Source organism: Impatiens glandulifera, chromosome 4, assembly GCF_907164915.1.
Source record: "Impatiens glandulifera chromosome 4, dImpGla2.1, whole genome shotgun sequence".
NCBI classification, from domain to species: domain Eukaryota; kingdom Viridiplantae; phylum Streptophyta; class Magnoliopsida; order Ericales; family Balsaminaceae; genus Impatiens; species Impatiens glandulifera.
Window position 1 is genome coordinate 8,070,499 of NC_061865.1, and position 21,421 is coordinate 8,091,919.

The window sequence follows — 21,421 nt, forward strand, 5'->3', positions numbered from 1 at the left end:
AAGCAATATTGCGTAAGATTGTTCAAATTGTTGATGCTATAAAAGATGGATAATCGCCTGTTGATGCTATAAAAGATGGATAATCGCCTCTTGATGCTGTAAAAGATAGATAATCACCTGATGATGCTGTAAAAGATGGATAATCGCCTATTGATGCTGTAAAATATGGATAATCGTTTAAGGATTCTGTCTCAAAGTGTAATAGAGAGTAGTAAAGTTCTTTCCATCTCAAGAGAATTAACTATTTAAAAATTAATGCATGTTATTTAAATACATATAATATGTAAGTTAAGTTATTAATATTCTTTTATTTTATTATTTAATTATTTAATTTTTTTTATTATCTATGAAATGTTGGTGTTTTATTTAATTTATAAAAAAAATTAAAATATTAAAACATCTAAAAGAAATGAAAAAATAAAGTAAATAAATAAAATTTTAAAAGAATTGTTAAAAAATAGTTTAAAAATAAACTAGACTTTTGGCGACGTTTGAGTTACTATTACCAACACTTAATAAACGTTGTTAAAGGTCCTACCTTTTAGCAACGCTTAAATTAGTAGTACCGACGCTTAAATAAGCGTTGTTAAAACTAACGCCCACCCTGCTTTCGGCGACGCATAAATAAGTGTCGGTAACACTTTTGACGACGCTTTTAAGGGTTGACAGAAGTCTTTTTAAGCGTCGCCGTAGGCCTTTTTTTTTTTTGTTGTAGTGAGTGACCAATAATAAACTTATTTTGTATTTATATATTTTTTTAATTATTCATGAAGTTTCTAGAAGATTTTAACCAACCATTAACTATAATATATATATTTTTTCAAAACTAGTTTGATATAAAAAATTTAAAACATATTTGATACTATTGTAATATGGTTTGGTGAACGAATGAAATTAATCAAAAAAATATTTTAATCGATTAAACCGAACTACAAATAAATAAATGAATCTTAAACTGACTTTAGCTATGATTGTACAAAACAACTGAATCGAACAACATATCTCCATAATTGTAATATTTCTTTTTAAAATGCCAAGACAATGCGGAATATGAACTCCAGAAAAAACCCAATCCCAAACAAGACATTTCCAAAAGTTTGCTGCTCAAATGAAAACAAAATGAAGATGGATGGCTAAACTAAATAAAGAATAAATGAAGGCTGAATTGAAATGAAGGAGAAAGATAGAGGATGTAGAATATCAAAGTAAAAAAAAAGGGGGGTTGAAAAAGAAGATTAGTGAGGACCACTACTAATTTTATTGACTTACTATAATCAATCAATATTGTGTGGCTCAAAATATGCATTTTGTAATGGTTTGAAATCTAACAAAATTTTGAATAGTAGACACTAATTTTTTTCTCTAAATTTATAATTTTTAATAATTACAACACATATATAATTATTTTCTAACCTTGAACGAGATTAAAAGTATTTATTTTTAAATTGTTGTTCAATCCTAAAGTAATTAAGTTCCAAAAAAGTTTAAAATAAAATTAATTACACTTAAGAGATCAAAATGTCACATATTTAAACGAGTGACCATAACTGTGGGGTGTCATGGTATAGTTCCCTAAAAGTAAGTGAACCGATAAATAAATAAATTAAGTAATAGCTTAAATGAAACAAATATATCTATTTTTGTGTTATTAATGTGTTTATTTGGTAGGCTAACTCGTTTTCAAAAATATCATCCAACGATTCCTACGTCATATTTGATTCGGATCTAAGAATCAAAAGTAAGTCGTTCTTTTTTTTTCTTCATTTTTTTAAGAATATAATGAGAATCATGACCTTTTGATATCTTTAATTGACTTTTTCACTTGGAACAATATCAATCAATCTATAAACCCTTCAAATTGGTACCAAATGGTATCAAAAATAGAAAGAAATAGTTATGACAAAACTCCATATCTTGGTTGATATTTCAAAATTTTCAAAGCTATGACACTCATGAACTCATAAATCACAAATCACACTCAAAGTCAATCCAGATCTACTCAAATCTTAATTGAAGATTCCACATAATTGAAATTTGATGTTATGGTTCTGATATTGGTGGATGACAAGCATTTCATTTTTTTAATTAAATTCTTATATTTTTTTATTTATATTTAAAAATTACAAATTTTATTTTATTTTATAAAGTACAAATATTATAAAAAAATAAACACTAATATTAATTAAAACTGATATATAATTATAAATTTTAGATACAATAATCTTTTATAAAAAATATTTATATTCTCGTACTAAAAAATATAATTTTTTTTTTCGTTCGCTTTTATTATTACTTATGATTACCAGATTATTAAAAATCCTAAATATTTATCTAAACATAAATTAGAAATAAAATAAAAAATACTTTCACAAACTTTCTTAATTAGTTTTTTTTTAATTTTCATTAATCAAAAACCAAAAATATTTTTATTTTATTTTTTAATTTATAAATTAAAATACAAAATATATTATTAATAATTAAACAAATTACAATTTCAAATACATTTGAGTTTAAACTAAATTCAAAAACAAATATAACAAAAATGCTAAACAAATAATTGATGACAATTTATCTCCATTAATAAATAAGAAAATAGTCATTGACATGATCAAATCTTCATTAAAATATTTTAGGAATGTAAATTAGATAAAAATGACTAGTCTTCCATATATTTAGAATTTATTTGATAAAAAGTTTATCATAATATATATATATCTCAAAATATAAAAATTTACACTGATAAAAATGATAAAGAGTTTATCTTAATATATATATATATATATATATATATATATATATATATATATATATATATATATATATATATATATATATATAATTTTATAAAAGTAATTTTGATATAAATTTTGACTAAAATAATAGAGAGTTTACCTTCAATTAAAATATATGAATATTATATATATATATATATATATATTATATATCATTTGAAATTTAGATATATTATTTGTAAATATGATTAAATTATTTAATAAAAAATTAATCTTAAATAAACAAAATTAAAAATATTCATGTAATTGTGATAAACAGTACAAATTACCATGTTTTTATAATGTTTGTTATCTATATAAATATAAAGTTATAAATTAGACTTTTATTATTAATTAAAAATTAATTTTATGAATTAATTTGAGATGAATTAGTCTATTATTTAATTTATTATTTAATTAGTGATTAAATATTAATAAGATTTAATATTACTTTTAGTATTATTTATAAACTAAATATATATAAAATTATGAAACTAAATTTATTTATCGATATAATAGTTTAATATTTAAATTTATAATAATATATAATTATTGATTCAAACTATATATAGGGGTTATAACTAATTTCATTACGGTTTAAAGTCTTAATAATTTTAATTAGTATATATATATATTTATTATATTATTCAAGAATTTAATTAAAATATAAGTTAAAAATAATAATACAACAAAATGCTAAGTAAATAATTGATAACAATTTATCTCCATTAATCAATAAAAAAAATAATCTTGACAATATCAAATCTCCATTAAACATATTTTAAGAATCTAAATGAGATAAAAATGACTAATTATTCATATGTTTAGAATTTATTTCAATAATAGTGAATACCAAATTATATAAAGGTTTATACAAAAATGATAAATAATTTATCTTAATATATATATTTATATATTATTTTATAAAAGACATAATTTAAATATAAATTTTGATTAAAATGATAAAATATTTATCTACAATTAAAATGAATATAATATATATATATATATATATATATATATTATATGAAATTTAAATATAATATTTGTAAATGTGATTAAATTATTTACCATTAATTGTGATAATTACATTAACTAATCTTAAATAAAAAAATATTTAAAATCTTTATATAATTGTTATATAATTGTGATTCAAATAACAAATTATTTGTATAAGACATTTGTTATATATAAATATAAACTTATAAACTAGATTTTTTAATTATTTTGAATTTTATTTTATAAAATAATTAGTGAAGAATTATTCTATTAAATTAGTTAAAGAAAAAATATTAATAAAATTTAATATTATTTTTAGTATTATTTATAAATTAAATGTATATAAAATTATGAAACTAAATTTAATTTAAATTTAACCGATATAATAGGGTAATATTTTAATTTATAATAATATTTAATTATTGACTCAGTCACTTCTTTAAACTTAAATTTTAATTAAATTTCTAAGATAATGCATAGAAATAATCTTATTTAGCTTTTTAAAATTAAATTAATATTTATTTTTAACTTACTTTTATACAAAAATTATATATACATATGAGAGAGGATTGGGAGGGAATTTAGGGGAGGGAACGACGTGTCAATTGGTTGAAAAAATTAAATAACTTTCTCTTTTCTTTTTTATTTTCCTCACACTCTGTCATTTTTTTTCAACTTCAAATCATTCTTACACTCTTTCATTTTTTTAACTTCAAATCATTCTCTTTCATCGTATATAATATATATAATATATATAATATATATAATATATATAATATATATAATTAATATATAATATATAATATATATATTCAATATTTCATTTTAATTAAAAAAACATACTAGTATTCTTGTAACTACATTACGGTTTAAAAGTCTTAATATTTATTAATATATATATATATATATATATTACATTATTTTAGGAATATAATTAGAATATAAGTTTAAAAAATAATACAACAAAAATTTTAAATAAATATTTGATAACAATTTATCTCCATTAATTAATAAAAACAATAGTCTTGACAATATCAAATCTTCATTAAACATATTTTAATAATGTAAATAAAAAAAACTAGTTTTCTATATTTTTAAAATTTATTTGACTTAAAAAATATAATAGTGCATGCCAAATTATAAAGGTTAAAAGATAATAAATATTTTATCTTAATATATATATATATATATATATATATATATATATATATATATTATTTTATAAAAATAATTAGTGATAAATTAGTCTATTATTAATTAGTCATTAATTATGAGAGAGAAAAATATTAATAAGATTTAATATTATTTTTAGAATTATTTATAAACTAAATCAAAATATGTACGATGTAAAACTATATTTAAATATGAAGTCTCAATATAATATTTTATTATTTCGTCTTTTATTGAATTAATGTTTGATTAAATAATATTTTACAAGTATATATATTTTAATTAACTTATCTAATATTCTCTTTTAAAATTTATCTCAATCAATTTTTAAAATAATAAAAATTAAAATTTATTCATATTTTTTTTATGATTTATAATAATATAATACTTTTAAATGTGGATCTATATATCACAGTTAAACATAAAACTTTTAACTGAGGTATAAAAAACAAAAACCTAAGACTTTAACTACGGTATAAAAAACTGCAGTTAAAAATAAGACTTTTAACTACGGTTTTTGTTAAATTTAAGACATTTAAAGGCGGTTTTATATACCGTAGTTAAATGTAAGACTTTTAAAGGTGGTTTTATATACCACAATTAAAAATAAGGTATTAACTACGGTTTTAAATACCGCCGTAAAATTTCGCCGTTAAAAACACATTTTTTACTAGACCTTTCTATCTAGATTTTGAGTGACTAGTCAAACTTTGACATAGCGTTTGCTTGATTCTTTTGTCACCCTAAAAGGTATGCATATATTTAACCTTTTAACATATAAAACAAAATTAATAAATAGTTTTAAATTGTGATTTTTTTAAAAATAATTAAAATTAAATAACTTTAATTTGTATATATATCCATTTGTAATTGTTCAAATTAATCATAATTTCAAATAAAATATTTTTAAATAATAATTTTATTTTTATAAATTTAAGAAGATTAAACATTTTAATTTATATATAATTCTAGTTATCATATATTTTTATTTATAATATTAATTAAAAATCAAATATTTTGAAACAATCATTTATTTTTAAAATTTTTAATTAAGATTAACCATTCCAATATATATATACATATATATATATATATATATATATATATATATATATATATATATATATATATATATATATTAGAATTATTAATTTTATTAAAACAATTCAAAATAAAATTAATGTTATTGCTCTCTTTATTTTCATTCTTTATTCATAGGTTATATCTTCAAACCAATATACATTGTAACAGTTTTAATGCTTACATACACATTATTTAGATTTGTAAAATAGTGTTTGTTTGTGATTTATCCAATAAAATGATTTTAGAACTAGTCAAGTTGTTGTTGTGTTTTAGGTGACTCGAACTTTAATGGATGAGTAATGTGTTTGAGCTACAAATTAAAGGCATAACTTACGAGTTACGTCAAAAACAAAACTCACGAGCAACTTCTCCTTTTGAAGCTTCATCACCGATTTATCGTATGTTGCAACTCATGTGGTAAAAAAATTAATACGGGATTCTAGTATTGTTGTATTGTTTGAAAGTATAGTATTGGCATCTGTTGGTTGTTACTACCTCGAGAAATCACACATTAATGCAACATATTGTATACAAATTAACATATTCAATTTCTATTTTGACCGCTTATGAGAGCGACGAACAAGAGTACTATTGTGAATTTTGCAAGATAAAATTGATCCCAAATGAATGGATTTATCATTGTTTTGAATGCTTATGTGCGTGAAGTGTGGTAAAGCTATTTCAAGATTGCATCAAGTTTGGAAGAAGACATGACGGTTTTTACCCACCAACATCCTCTCATCCCCATTTGCATCCCAATTAATTTTTTTTATATTTTTTTTATATATGTGATGTAATTGCATTATATACAAATGTTTAAGTTTAGAGTTACCGGGATGGGTCTAGAGTATTTTAATCTTTATGAGTAGAGAATAAATTTTTTAAGGAATCTATATTTTTTAGGTATTTTATATTTATTTAATTATTTGTTAAATGAATTCGATTATTAATATCTTGTCTTATTTTCTAGGGTTAAAATTGTATAGGACAATTAAAATAGATGAAATCATTTAGTCATGCTTAATTGGTTAACTTCTCTTAACTATAGATGCAAGTTTGTATATTATATCATCTTTTTAGTATGTCTAATTTTAATTTACTTAAATTTGTATGAATTATTGATTTAATGAAAAATAACTGTTTATCTATTTTACTAAGATAATTATATATAAAAAAATTGTTATTATTTTCTGGCAATTTTAAGTTATATAATTTTAAAAGTTTACTTATTTTAAATAATTAAAAAAGTATATTAAATAAATTTTTAAAAAAAATAATATTTGAAAAGGTGAAAATAAATAAACGAATTAAAAAGAATCTAAAACAGTAATTTGGGGTTTATCTTTAAAATGGGTCGTGTCGGGTACCCATTGAATCAGAACCGGTCAAATTTGGGTCAATCACGTACCCGATTTTTCGGTGTAGAATCGGATTCGATTCTAGTCATCCTAGGGTCAAGTCCACGATACCCAACATTATGCACCCAACATTATGCAATACCTAATCCTAGTTTCAATGAAATTTCATATATTTTGGTAGACGGGATCCTAACTACGTCTTGCTCACAAATAGTTCACTTTGTTATTCATATATAAAAATCTAATATCGTTTTTCTTCTTTCCTAAGTTTATTTGTTTTTCTTTACTACATTAAAAAGGCACATTTTTATAAAGTTGGCTTGATGTCTATTTTCTCCAATAAATTGTTTGTACAAAATCTCTTATTTGTGAGTTTATAATTTTGAAATTAGTTTTATATATTCAACTCACATCTTACAAAACAAAAAGTATTCTCCAATTTTTTTTCTTCAAATATCACTAAAACTTATAGGATTTTATTTGATAAATTAATCCAATTTAACTATAAAATTACTTAATTAATTAACTTAAATATCAAAATGTTTGATTAAATTTATATTTTTAAATAACTAAAATATTTTAATAATTTATTTTAAACAAATTTCAAATAACCCTAATAAAAAAACCCTTCAAAATCTATGATTCAAATGCCAGCATCACAAAATTTAACTTACTGGTAGATTCATCCAAGCCACCAAAAACCTAGAAAATGTGTAGTTTTCACAAAGAAGAAGATAAAAAAAAACCTACAAAAATCTAGGATTCAAATGACATCCTCAAGAAGTTTAACTTATCGGTAGATGTAGCCAAGCCAACAAAAACCTAGAAAATGTGTGGTTTTCATGAAGAAAAAATGAGTAATGGAATATTTTTCTTTTTATATTATAGAAAAATTAAATAAAGAACATATTTTATTTTATTTTATTATTATCAATATTTTAAGAAAATCAACTTAAATCATATTTTAATATAGGTGAAATTGAAAAAATGAGATATGATATTGAGAAGAAATTTAGAAAAAGCAATGGAAACAAATTACGTGTCCCTCTAATATTCCCTCTTTAGACAAACACAATATATGATTAAAGAATAACAATAAAGAAATTAATAAATAGCATTCATTAAAACACACAACAAAGATTACATAAAAAATATAGTAAAAACATATCCTAGTATTTATTTCCATATTTTAATTTTATTAAATGAGTTAAGGTGAAAACGGTATTGCTTGAATCTTACTATAATCAATGTTTGTTTGTCCTTAGTCTAACCTAAATCGAGATTTTAATTTCAAATAGTAAGGATGACCGTGTTCTCTTTAAGTTTTTATTAAAACTGAAACAAAATTAATTTTTTAATTAATTATTTCTAAACAATCACATCACTTATCTCATTAATTAAAATATTAAAATATCTTTTATTTTAAATTATTATTATTTATTTATTTATATCAATATACCCTTTTAAGTCTTTTTAACAAAAATAATCATCACCTCCTCAAAATCACAACCAATCATTATATTTTTCTCCGGTTTAAAAAAAACCCTAATTCAAACCGGATCTAAGATTTTCCAATCATTCTATTTATTATCGGAATAAGTTATAAAATAGATATTTAGATGTTATCTTTAGGTCTTATGAAATCTGGTTTATCTAAATATGATAATGATTTTTGTAGGGTTATCTTTTTTATCTTATTTTATAAGCAAGGGACAATAAACAATTTAAATCTTTTGACGGCTATGATATCATTGTTGTTACAATAAATGTCTATAGTCACTTAAATGTTAGTAACATCACCAAGTTTATCCATGAACTTTCTCATCCAAACAACTTTATTTGAGTATAAGCTCCTTCACTAAGGATGAAAACATAATCCGATTGAAATTCAAGTCATCTCAATTAGTCTGAAAATGCCTGCATCAGTATAACCTTTGTACAATCAAATTTTCATCTCCCCATACATTAAAAAATTATTCTCTCAAATACTTCATAATATTTATAGTTATATATTACAAATGCTCAAAACATATGTTACATCCGAATGTCTGCATATCATGGTATACACGAGGTAATACTTTTGTTAGTGACAATTGAACAATTAGAGCTTAACCTCTAAGTCCAATATTCTTAAAATTTATTAATTGATTCTCTTAATATGAAGATTTTATTGGTGGAAGTGACAAATATATTATCAATAACTTTAGAGTGGGCATTATCAATTCTTCATCCTCCAATAATAATAAAAAAGCTAGAATTCAAGATAATCGCAAACATTCCTTCGAGGATTGCACTGTATGGGGATTCGATGTGCCACGTGCCAATATCCTAGTGGTTAGTCAATTGGGTCGGACCCTAAAGTATGGGTGGGCCAGATAAAAGAATAAAAGCGATAAGAAGAAAATCATATCTAATAATATGTAAAGTTAATCTTTCGTTAATTTAATAATATTAATATATCATTGGATAACAACATGATATTTCATGTAGTACAATTCACGTTCTTAGAAAATTTAATCATTTTATCGTAATTTTCAATGATAAAAATATCGTAAAAAAACATTAATGAGATAGTCACTCTCATTGTCTCTAAAGGACATTCTGTCATGAATAATTTTTGTGTTTTGAAGATTTGCATTTAAAATTATCTACTTGTGTTTTTGAAGATTTGCATTTAAAATTATCATTTGTTTTCAGATAGAACATGTTTCTAATTCTTTTAATCCTACTGTAAATCAGTGTTTTCTCTCAAATGGGATGAAAATATGTCATTTATAAGATTTCTGATCAAATATGGCATTTCAAATTATCTCCATACTGAAACCTCCCTGTTTTTAAAAACTGAACAGTCAACATTTTTGAACAAATGATTTCTATCTAGATTTGAATGTATAAATTCGTTGTGAAGTTGAGTTTTAACTTAAACTAGAACCTCAAATTAATTATAGATTAAGTCAATGAGTTAGGTTTTGAATTATAAAAGATTTGCTTGGAATTGAAAAGAGTTAATGTAGTGGTTTTCCCTGATCTTCAACATCCATCAACAAAAACTATTAAGAACACATTATCGAAGTCCTAGTTGTAAAAGAAATAAATAAAATTACAAAATTTGAAAACAAAAACAAAAAACAAAAATACGTCTCTTAACAAATTATTTAATTTCTAAATTTTTTAGAAAAACAATTAACTCTCCAAATTATCTACCAATATTCATGGATAAATCTTAGAATACATACTAATAATAACATTAAACATTAAGAATGATTAGCTATACATGCATCGTATGATTAAATATATATATATATATATATATGCAATGATATTATATTGAGATTTTTTTTAGAACGCTAGTTTTGTTTGTCGTTTGGAGTGCGACTAATCAACTCGACTTAAAATATAGCCCGCAAACACAGCTAATCATTTAACTAGAAATAAAAACATAACTTATCGTCTGACGAGTTCGAACCCTGAACTTCAAGAGACGAGGATATCCACATTTTGTTACCAATCGACTAGAAGTAATACACTAGAAGTGAGGATTACATTTATATTTAGATTTACTAAATCATTTTAGAGATTTTTGACATATATACATATATTATAGTAATATAGCATTGATATTTTAATTATTCCTTTAAATCTATAAATTCAACCATTGTTGTAAATTTAAATTTCATCTCTTATCTACCTGGTCTCCTTTTATATATTTCATCATGGTCAGCATTGTTATCAACTATCTAGTAATTTTAGTAGTGGTATTACAATTTTTATCTGTTTCTTGCTCAAATACTTCAAAATTAATAAGTTTTTCTACTTATCTCATTCATCGAGATTCACTTGAATCTCCGTTGTATGATTCATCAACCAACAAAACCAACTTTCTAGAACGAGCCATTCTTCGCTCTAGTTCTCGATTCTATAATGCGAAATCTATCTCAAAATTCCCCAACAATAACGCGAATGAAATTAATTCTATAGATTCAACAGTTTCCGTATCTATTTACTATGAGTACCTCATAGAGATTTCCATTGGCACACCACCCATCAAGCAATTGGTATCGTTCGACACTGGAAGCAGCAAAGTATGGACTCAATGTCTCCCCTGTGTCAACTGTTTCAGGCAGACTCAACCCAAATTTAATTCGAAAAAATCACGGTCCTATAAAATATTAACATGTGGAGGAAAAGAATGCAAAAAATTGGGCAATGCTAAAACTTGTGAATGGAGATATGGAAAATGTACATACACTTTTAAATATTTGGACAATTCCTCCAGCTCTGGTGATCTAGCCATGGAAACTTTTAAATTGGGAAACAATTTCTTTCGAAAAATGGTTTATGGGTGTTCAAAAAACAACATTGGTGAGTACTATGAGACCATGGCTGGCATTGCTGGGTTCGGAGCTGGGCCTCACTCATTAATAAGTCAGCTTGGCGATATGGTTGGTGGTAAGTTCGCGTACTGCCTAGTTCATTATTTGAAAATAAATACAAGAAGCAAGATCAGCTTCGGGGCTAGCGCAATCGTGTCTGGACGCAGCACCCCGTTGGTATCCGAATATATCACATTGGAAGCGATTAGTGTCGAAAATATGGCATTTCCCATCATGGTTGGTCATGAGAAAACCTATACGAGAATTCCTTTTAGGAGTCCTGCCATATTAGATACCGGCGCGTTTTTATCATATTTACCGACGGGTTTGTATCAACAATTGAAGAATGCACTAAGAAGCGTGATTAGAGCCGAACCATTTGAAAATGACCATTTAAAACATTGTTACAGGTTCGATCCAAACTTTCCTACTCTCATTATCCATTTTTCTGGAGGTGCTGAATTAGTTTTGACAAAGAGAAATACAATTATTAACAATAACGGCGTATGGTGCCTAGTGATACACCCAACCAATAGTGATGAAACTATAATTGGGAGTTTGTTTCAAATGGATTACATGATTGGATATGATCTTGAGAATAAGAGTGTTTCTTTTAAGGCAGTGAATTGTTCAAATCATTAATCATTGCTACCCAAATTTAGGCTTTGAAGAGAATAAAATGAGTATTGATTGAGGAAGCAAATTTGAATAATTATATTATTTGGAAGGAGAATTAGTATATTTAATTGAATGTGTATTAATAATTTGTTTTGGAAATAATGTAATTGGCCAAAATATTTTGTATTTTTGTTTTTAATGTAATGTATATTGTGTTATTAAATAACTTTCATTTATTGTACATTTACTATTAAAAAATACATTAACTTATTCTTATTTCTCATCAAAATTCAGTTGTTGTAATAAATAAAAAAATGGAAATTATTTTCTATAAATTAAATGATTCCACAAATTTAATTTATCTTAAACTTATAAATTAATTAATTAATAATTTGAGTTATTATTTTATTTTCTCATTCAGACATAAGAGTTCAAAGTTTGATGGGTAAAGATTGACAAATTAATTATATATATATATAATAATAATAATAATAATAATAATAATAATAATAATAATAATAATAATAATAATAATAATAATAATAATAATGGAAGGTTGTTTATTAAATTCTAATATTTTAAATATAATTTTCATAAATTTTCTTTTTCCAATTTTGAAAATATTTTTTTTAAAATAATGATCCTTACAGTTTTAAGTACTGAATTTAAATATAATTTTTTAATTAATAATGGAGATGTCACAACCAAAACTAATATAATATAAATTATATTATAATTATTATTAATATAAGAGAGCTATCATATAAACTATATTTTATATTAAGGCTAAATGTCTTTTTAAACATCTATAACTTTCATTTGTGTAAAACAAAATAAAGTAATTTTTAAAAAACAATACCTAAATAATTGATTTTCTATCATTTAAGATTAATTATATTATAAATTTGATATCATGATTTATTTGAATCTAAAAATGCACCACATATCTATCTATCTATTCGCGAGTTGCTATACCGACTCCGGTGCAGGCACTCAACTACAGGACGTCGATGGAGTGAACCGATGCAGGGACCTTGGCTGACATCTTCAGGTACTAAACTAAAACTCATTCTCAATCTGGACGAAATCGATTATGGTTAAGGCTAGGTTTACCCTTGAAGACATGCACCTCATATTTTTTGACAATATGTTTTATTGATCGGGTTTGTTTTTAAACTACAACCTTAATCTTAAACTTTAGTAAAGCACATTTGATCGTCTTTCTGGTTTTTGTTGTTTAAGTGTGACTATGAATAAGTAGTTGATGAATAACATTGAAAATTTTATATAACTTGTTAATTTTATATAAAACAATTATAGATTTGGCCTTAAATCAAGCCATGGTCGAACAATCTCCTTTCTTCTCATTTTCTCAGTCGTGCATCGATTTTCCGATCGATTTCCTTGGTCGCTTCTTCAACCTTTCGATCGGGCAATTCCTTCTTTCTTTCGGTCGGATGATAGGTCAAGCGTTGGCTAGTTTTCTTGGTCGAAAACAGGCGAGTTAAGAGTAAAAAGTCGTTCAACAAGCGAAAATACCAAAATTTTAATTTTTTTTTACTTAATTGTAAAAAGTTTCTTACAGGTCTTTCTTATGAGAATATATATGCTGGTAAAATAAAAACAGTTGTATGTTGTATAAAAAGATGACAAGATTTTGAATTTTTATAAAGTGTGTGGAGTTTCTCGATGGAAAACTGAAGAATCGAGTGGAGAACCTAAGAAGAAAGACGTTAATTGACGAATTAAGTGCGTTATGGAGTACCGACGTAGAAATTTATGACGTCTCAACTTCTCAGAACTTTAAATTGCGTGCTAGTTTAATGTGGACAATAAACGACTTTCCTGCTTATGAAAATTTGTTTGGATGAAGTACGAAGGGAAAATTATCATGCCCATCTTGTAATAAGAACACTTGCTCTATGAGATTGAGAAATGATAATAAAGAGTGTTACATGTGTCATCGACGATTTCTCCCACCAAATCATAAATTTCGTAGACAAAAGGAATTGTTCAATGGCACTATCGAATCGAGAAGTGTGCATCAATTATTATAGGGACGTGTAGGGACGAATCTATGTAGGGGCTCGGGTGGGCTGAAGTCCACCCCGAAATTTTTTTATTTTTTTTTACGGTTAAAATGTGACATTACCCCTTAATTATTAAAAAAAAATCAAAAAAATTCACTATTTTATTTATTTAATTATTAAAAAATGATAAAACTTACTTTTACTTACTCGTTTTATCCAAAAAAATGCCCAAAGTGAGGATATGTATTGGTCGATAATAACGAGTTAGGTGGAGGAAAAAACTCAATGCGATGGTAGAAGGTAGTCACAGATATAACAAAATATTAGCGTTTGGTGTTCAATATTTTTATTTTTCACTCATTTTTAAATCTGTATTATTGTTGCAATTGCATGATAATTAAATGTCTTTTTAATTATTTATTTTCCTTTAGAAATGTAAGTTGTTTGAAAATAATTTCAGTTTGAACAACATTTTTTTTATTAAAAGTATTTTTTTTAAATATTTAATTTTATTAATAGATGAAATGATGGTCTAATATAAACTTTAATCTATATATTATAAACAAATTTAATAACATTTTTTTCTTTATATAAAATTCTACTATGTGTTTTAAAAAGGTTCATATAATACTAATTAGTTTAATTAGAAATTTGTTTATATATTTAATTTGATTTTTTTTTTTAAATTTATCAAATAATTTTGGAAAACATATGATCTGATTATTAATTTCAAAATGTTTTTCTAAACATTAACATAAACTATCGTTGTTTAACATAATTATTTGGTATTTGATTACTACGATGAGATCACATTAATATTGTTTTTTTATTGTCTTACTCTTTATTTTAATATATTTAATTATTATTTTTATTATAGTTTTTAATATATTTAATTATGTTTTTATAGATTTTAATATATTTAACAAAACATATACAACCCTTTAACCAATTAGGCTAACCTCTCTTTTCAGGAAGCTAGGGAGCTAGTCTTTACCGAAACACTTTATATTTAAAATTTAACACCAAATTTGATAAACGCGAGACATTTTAACAATAAAAGTTCAAATTTTTAACTAACTAATTTATATATATATATATAATGATGCTTAATTTTTAAAGTGTTCGGATTGCCGGGTCGAGAGATGTGGTTAATTTGGACATATATGTGAGAGTAAATGGATACTTTGGTCGATTGTGGGTTGACCTGCCCATAAACTTAAAACGGTTAAAATTAAAATAAAAAATGCTATTGGTATGTTTCGAACTTCAACCTAACAAAACAAGTACAACTTTTTAACCAACTAAGCTAACAACACTTTATATTTAAAATTCAACACCAAATTTGATAAACGCGAGACAATTTAATAATAAAAGTTCAAATTTTTAACTAACTAATCTCTATATATATATAATGATGCTTAATTTTTAAAGTGTCCGGATTGTCGGATCGAGAACTGTGGTTAATTTAGATATATATGTGAGAGTAAATGAATATTTGGGTCGGATTGTGGGTTGACTCGCCCATAAACTTAAAACGGTTAAAAATAAAATAAAAAATGTTATTTATATGTTTCGAATTTGCAACATAGCAATACAAGTACAACCCTTTAACTAACTAGGCTAACAACACTTTATATTTTAGATTCAACACCAAATTTGATGAACGCGAGACATTTTAACAATAAAAGTTCAAATTTTTAACTAGCTAATCTATATATATATATATAACTAAGAAACAAATTAAATATGATCTTTTATTTTTAAAATCAATAATTTAACTCATTACAAACAAAATTACTCCTTTTTAGTTATTTTTTTTACATAGTCACATTCATCAATACTATGTCATCTCATAAAATTGTATAAACACATCATTATTACTACAGCAAATATGTTTTTAATTAACCTAAAAAAAAAATTAACTAACACAAACCAAATAAGCTCTAAAGCTTAATTAGCATCATATTATATTATATTATATTATATTATATATATATATATATATTAATATTAGTTAGTTAAAAATTTAAACTTTTATTTTTAAAATGTCTCGCGTTCATCAAATTTTGTGTTGAATCTAAAATATAAAGTGTTGTTAGCCTAGTTGGTTGTTAAAAGGTTATATTGTTTTTGTAAGTTCCAAGTTTGAAACATACAAACAATATTTTTAATTATATTTTTAACCGTTTTAAGTTTATGGGTGGGTCAACCCACAATCCGACCCAATTATCCACTTACTCTCACATATATATCCAAATTAACCACAACTCTCGACCCGACAATCCGTATACTTTAAAAATTAAGCATCATTATATATATAAAATTAAAAAATATTTAAAATAAAAACAAAAAGTAAACAAATTAATTTAAATATATTATTATAAAAAAATATAAATGAAAAAATTGTTTTCAAAAGTAACTCTATATATATATAATAATAATGCTTAATTTGTAAAGTGTCCGGATTGCTGGGTCGAGAGTTGTGGTTAATTTGGATACTTTGGTCGGATTGTGGGTTGACCCGTTTTTAAATTTAAAACGGTTAAAAATAAAATTAAAATTGCTAAAGATATGTTTCGAACTTGCAATCTAACAAAATAAGTACAACTCTTTAACCAACTAGGCTACACAGACTTTATATTTTAAATTCAACACCAAATTTGATAAACGCGAGACGTTTTAATACTAATATAAGTTCAACTTTTTAACTAACTAATCTATATATATATATATATATATATATATATATATATAATGATGCTTAATTTTTAAAGTATCCGGATTGCTGGGTCGAGAGCTGTGGTTAATTTGGATACTTGAGTCGGATTGTGGGTTGACCCGTTTTTAAATTTAAAACGGTTAAAAATAAAATTAAAAATGCTAAAGATATATTTCAAACTTGCAACCTAACAAAACAAGTACAACTCTTTAACAAACTAAGCTACAAAGACTTTATATTTTAAATTAAACACCAAATTCTATAAATGCGGGACGTTTTAATATTAATATAAGTTCAACTTTTTAACTAACTAATCTATATATATATATAATGATGCTTAATTTTTAAAGTGTCCGGATTGCGGATCGAGAGCTGTGGTTAATTTGGATACTTGGGTCGGATTGTGGGTTGACCCGTTTTTAAATTTAAAACGGTTAAAAATAAAATTTAAAATGCTAAAGATATATTTCGAACTTGCAACCTAACAAAACATGTACAACTCTTTAACCAACTAAGCTACAAGGACTTTATATTTTAAATTAAACACCAAATTTTAAAAATGCGAGACGTTTTAATATTAATATAAGTTCAACTTTTTAACTAACTAATATATATATATAATGATGCTTAATTTTTAAAGTGTCCGGATTGCCGGATCGAGAGCTGTGGTTAATTTGGATACTTGGGTCGGATTGTGGGTTGACCCGTTTTTAAATTTAAAACGGTTAAATATAAAATTTAAAATGCTAGAGGTATGTTTCAAACTTGCAACCTAACAAAACAAGTACAACTCTTAAACCAAATAGGCTACAAAGATTTTATATTTTAAATTAACACCAAATTTGATAAACGCGGGATGTTTTAATATTAGTATAAGTTCAACTTTTTAACTAACTAATCTATCTATATATATATATATAATGATGCTTAATTTTTAAAGTGTCTGGATTGCCGGGTCGAGAGCTGTGTTTAATTTTGATTCTTGGGTCGGATTGTGGGTTGACCCGTTTTTAAATTTAAAACGGTTAAAAATAAAATTAAAAATGTTAGAGGTGTGTTTCGAATTTACAACCTAACAAAACAAGTACAACTCTTTAACCAACTAGACTACAAAGACTTTATATTTTTAATTTTACACCAAATTTGATAAACGCGGGATGTTTTAACATTAATATAAGTTCAACTTTTCAACTAACTAATCTATATATATATAATGATGTTGAGTAAATGGATACTTAGATCGGATTGTGGATTGACCCACCCATAAACTTAAAACGATTAAAAATAAAATTAAAAATATTATCCGTAATTTTTTTCATAATTTTTTATATTATTACTTGTGCAAATGCACGGGCTAAATAATAGTTTATATAATCTTGAATAATACTTCTATCTTTATTCAACTTCTATTTTGACTGATGATTCTCGAAAGAAATAAAAGAGAGACTTAATTGTTCAAAGAAGATTTTTAATAATCTTTTAAACAAAAACAAACATAGCTAGCTAAAAACAAACATAGCTAGCTTGAAAAAAAAAGACTTAATAGAGAATTTATAGAGAATTTGATTCGATTTAAAAAAAGACTTATAGATAATTTGATTCGATTTAAATGAATTTTTTTTTCATTTACTTTATCAAAAAACAAACATAGCTTTCCCATTGGATTGACCAGACGTAACATTTTACGCTCACGCGAAGATCTAAATCGATGTAAAACGATTGACTAAGTAAGATTAAACATTATATATATATATATATATATTAGATTGTTTGTAAAAAACATTTTATGATCGTTTTTTATTAAACTCACGTCTTACTAAAATAAAATGTTCTCAAATTTTGTTTTGATTCCAAATATCACTTTAAATTAATTTCCCAAATATGTTTATTCAAATATATTCATCACTTTCAAAATCACAATTCAAAACTAGATATTTATTCCCAAAATCACAATTCTAAACTAGATAATTCCAATTCATCATAATATTTAATTATCAAATTAGTTTTTATCTGATAGGAATTATCAAAATAAAAAATTAATTTATCTCATATATATATTTTATCTTTTAATAAAGAATTAATTCTCATTAATTAAAATAAGAAGTTACATATTAAATATTAATTTGTAAATAATCTAAAATAATATTTTAAAAATCAACAACAAAATGATAATTTATATATTAAATAATTAATATGATATTAAAAATTAAAAATTTAATGAAGAAGATCCAATAATATCGAAATTCTTGTTAGGTGACTTTATATACAAATTCATTCGTTTGAGTTAGATATCAATATGAGTATAAGTCGCTCTTATCTATTTTATTTTGTAGTTAAAAACTAAATCAAATAAGAAGTTACATATTAAATATTAATTTACAAATAATTCAAAATAATATTTTAAAAATCAAACAATTATATGATAATTTATATATTAAATAATATGATATTGAAAATTAAAAATTTAATGGAGATAATATTGAAATTTCTGTAGGGTGACTCTGTAATACAAACTCGGTTGAATTCCATAACAATGAGTATAAATCGAACAAATCAATCATAGAGTATCGTAATAATCTCTATCAAATATTTTAAGCGAAAATAAATTGTGTTCTTACTCGTGGGTTAATACGTAACAACGGAAAAAGTTATGTTAAATGATAATTGACCATCTACATTTTTTTTTGGGAAAACGACTTAGCGTCATTTCATTCAAAATTCCCAAAAACGGAAAAAAAAAACCACGAGTTTAAGAGATCATTCTAGACAGGCCTAGAATGATTTTGAAGTCGTAACATTCTGAATAAAAGCTAAAAACGTAAATGAATTATCTATTTACAATGCTTTCAATTCTAGTGAGTTTAAAAAACGGTAAATTCCAGTTCCTGCAGATATTCCAGTTCTGCTCCGTGCTTGGAATTCCTCTCCACGTTCCCGCGAGGGCGCTGCAATCCGATACAATATCTTTCCATAACTCGTCAATGCTCCTGCGGGTTCTGTCATATACCCTTGCATTCCGTTCTTGCCAAATGTTATACACCACTGCTCCAAAGCCGCACTTGAACACGCTTGTTGCAAATCTATTTCCCTTGGCTTTGAGTAGTGTCGCTTCTTTGATTTCATTCCATTCGTTCGGGAAACTGATCAGCTCCAGGCTTTTATAGAATCTGTCCCAAAGCTCCGAAGCAATACAACAGCTCCCGAATAGGTGATCTATGGTTTCTTCATTTCCTATGCATAGAAGACAGCTCGCGTCCGGGATGCTCATATACTTACTGATACGATCACGTGTGTTGAGTCTTTCCCAGAAGGCGAGTCATAGGATGAACTGGTGTCGAGGGATAATCTTCGTTGACCATACAAGAGGAGCCCATTCTACTTTCTGCGCTTTTTCCCGGATTACCTCCCATATTTTCTTCAATACCAGCTTCCCATTGTCCTCAGCTTTCCATTCATGAATATCCGGTCTGTCGTGTAGTTGTATGTTACTTATATGATCAAGTATCCTCTTTCCTTCTGGAATTCTTCTCAAGAGCAAGTTCCAATTCCCGTATTTGATGTCTCTGATTTTCGCTTTTGCGCAGTCCCTTCTGATACGAGTATTTTGAAACTGCTCCTTGTCGATGATGGGCTGGTTTTCAAACCAAGGGTCGTGCCAGAATAGAGTGCCTTTCCCGTCCCCTAGTCGGATGTCATAAAGATCTGCAATATCGCTTCTTAGTTTAAGAATTTTTTTTAGAGACCAGCTCATACCTTCGTGAATTTTGTAGGTCCAGATGCTGGTTTCGTGTTTCATAAATCTCGTATGCACCCATTTGATCCATAGTGACTCCTGATTGCGCTCCAAAGCCCACAAATGCTTGAAGGTTAGAGCCTTGTTCCACTCGATATAGTTCTCCAAGTCGATGCCTCCCTCGTCCTTCGGTTTGCATAGAGCGGTCCATTTGACTTTCTTTCCTCCTCTTCCACTATTACCCCAGATAAAGTTTCTCATCAGTGTGTCGAGTTCTTCATTACCTTCTTCGGAATGACCATTTTCTGCGCCCAATAGCCAACTATGCCCATAACCACGGTTTTGATAAGTTCGATCCTCCCTGCATAAGAAAGTTTTTTCGCTGCCCAGCCAGATATCGTGTTTTTTACCTTTTCAATCAGCGGCTTGCAGTGTGAGATCTCGATCTGCTTTTCAGTTAACGGAATTCCTAAGTACCTTATGGGAAATCTGCCTTCCTTGATGCCCATGATGTTGAAGATGTCCTGTTTTGTTTCGTCCTTCACGCCTCCATAAAATGCCACACTT

The 21,421-nt window shown here is 25.2% G+C and overlaps 1 protein-coding gene across 1 annotated transcript; it reads left to right on the forward strand.

Moving 5' to 3' along the window:
* Window positions 1–11,712: 11,712 nt before the first annotated feature.
* LOC124934635 (aspartic proteinase CDR1-like) lies at window positions 11,713–12,396 on the forward strand. The gene has a single exon (XM_047475158.1). The coding sequence runs from the start codon at window positions 11,713–11,715 to the stop codon at window positions 12,394–12,396; it is 684 nt and encodes a 227-aa protein (XP_047331114.1).
* The last annotated feature ends 9,025 nt before the right edge of the window (window positions 12,397–21,421 follow it).

Excerpts from the sequence above, each read along its gene's own strand:
- LOC124934635 (XM_047475158.1), top strand. The coding sequence starts at position 11,713 with ATGGTTTATGGGTGTTCAAAAAACAACATTGGTGAGTACTATGAGACC.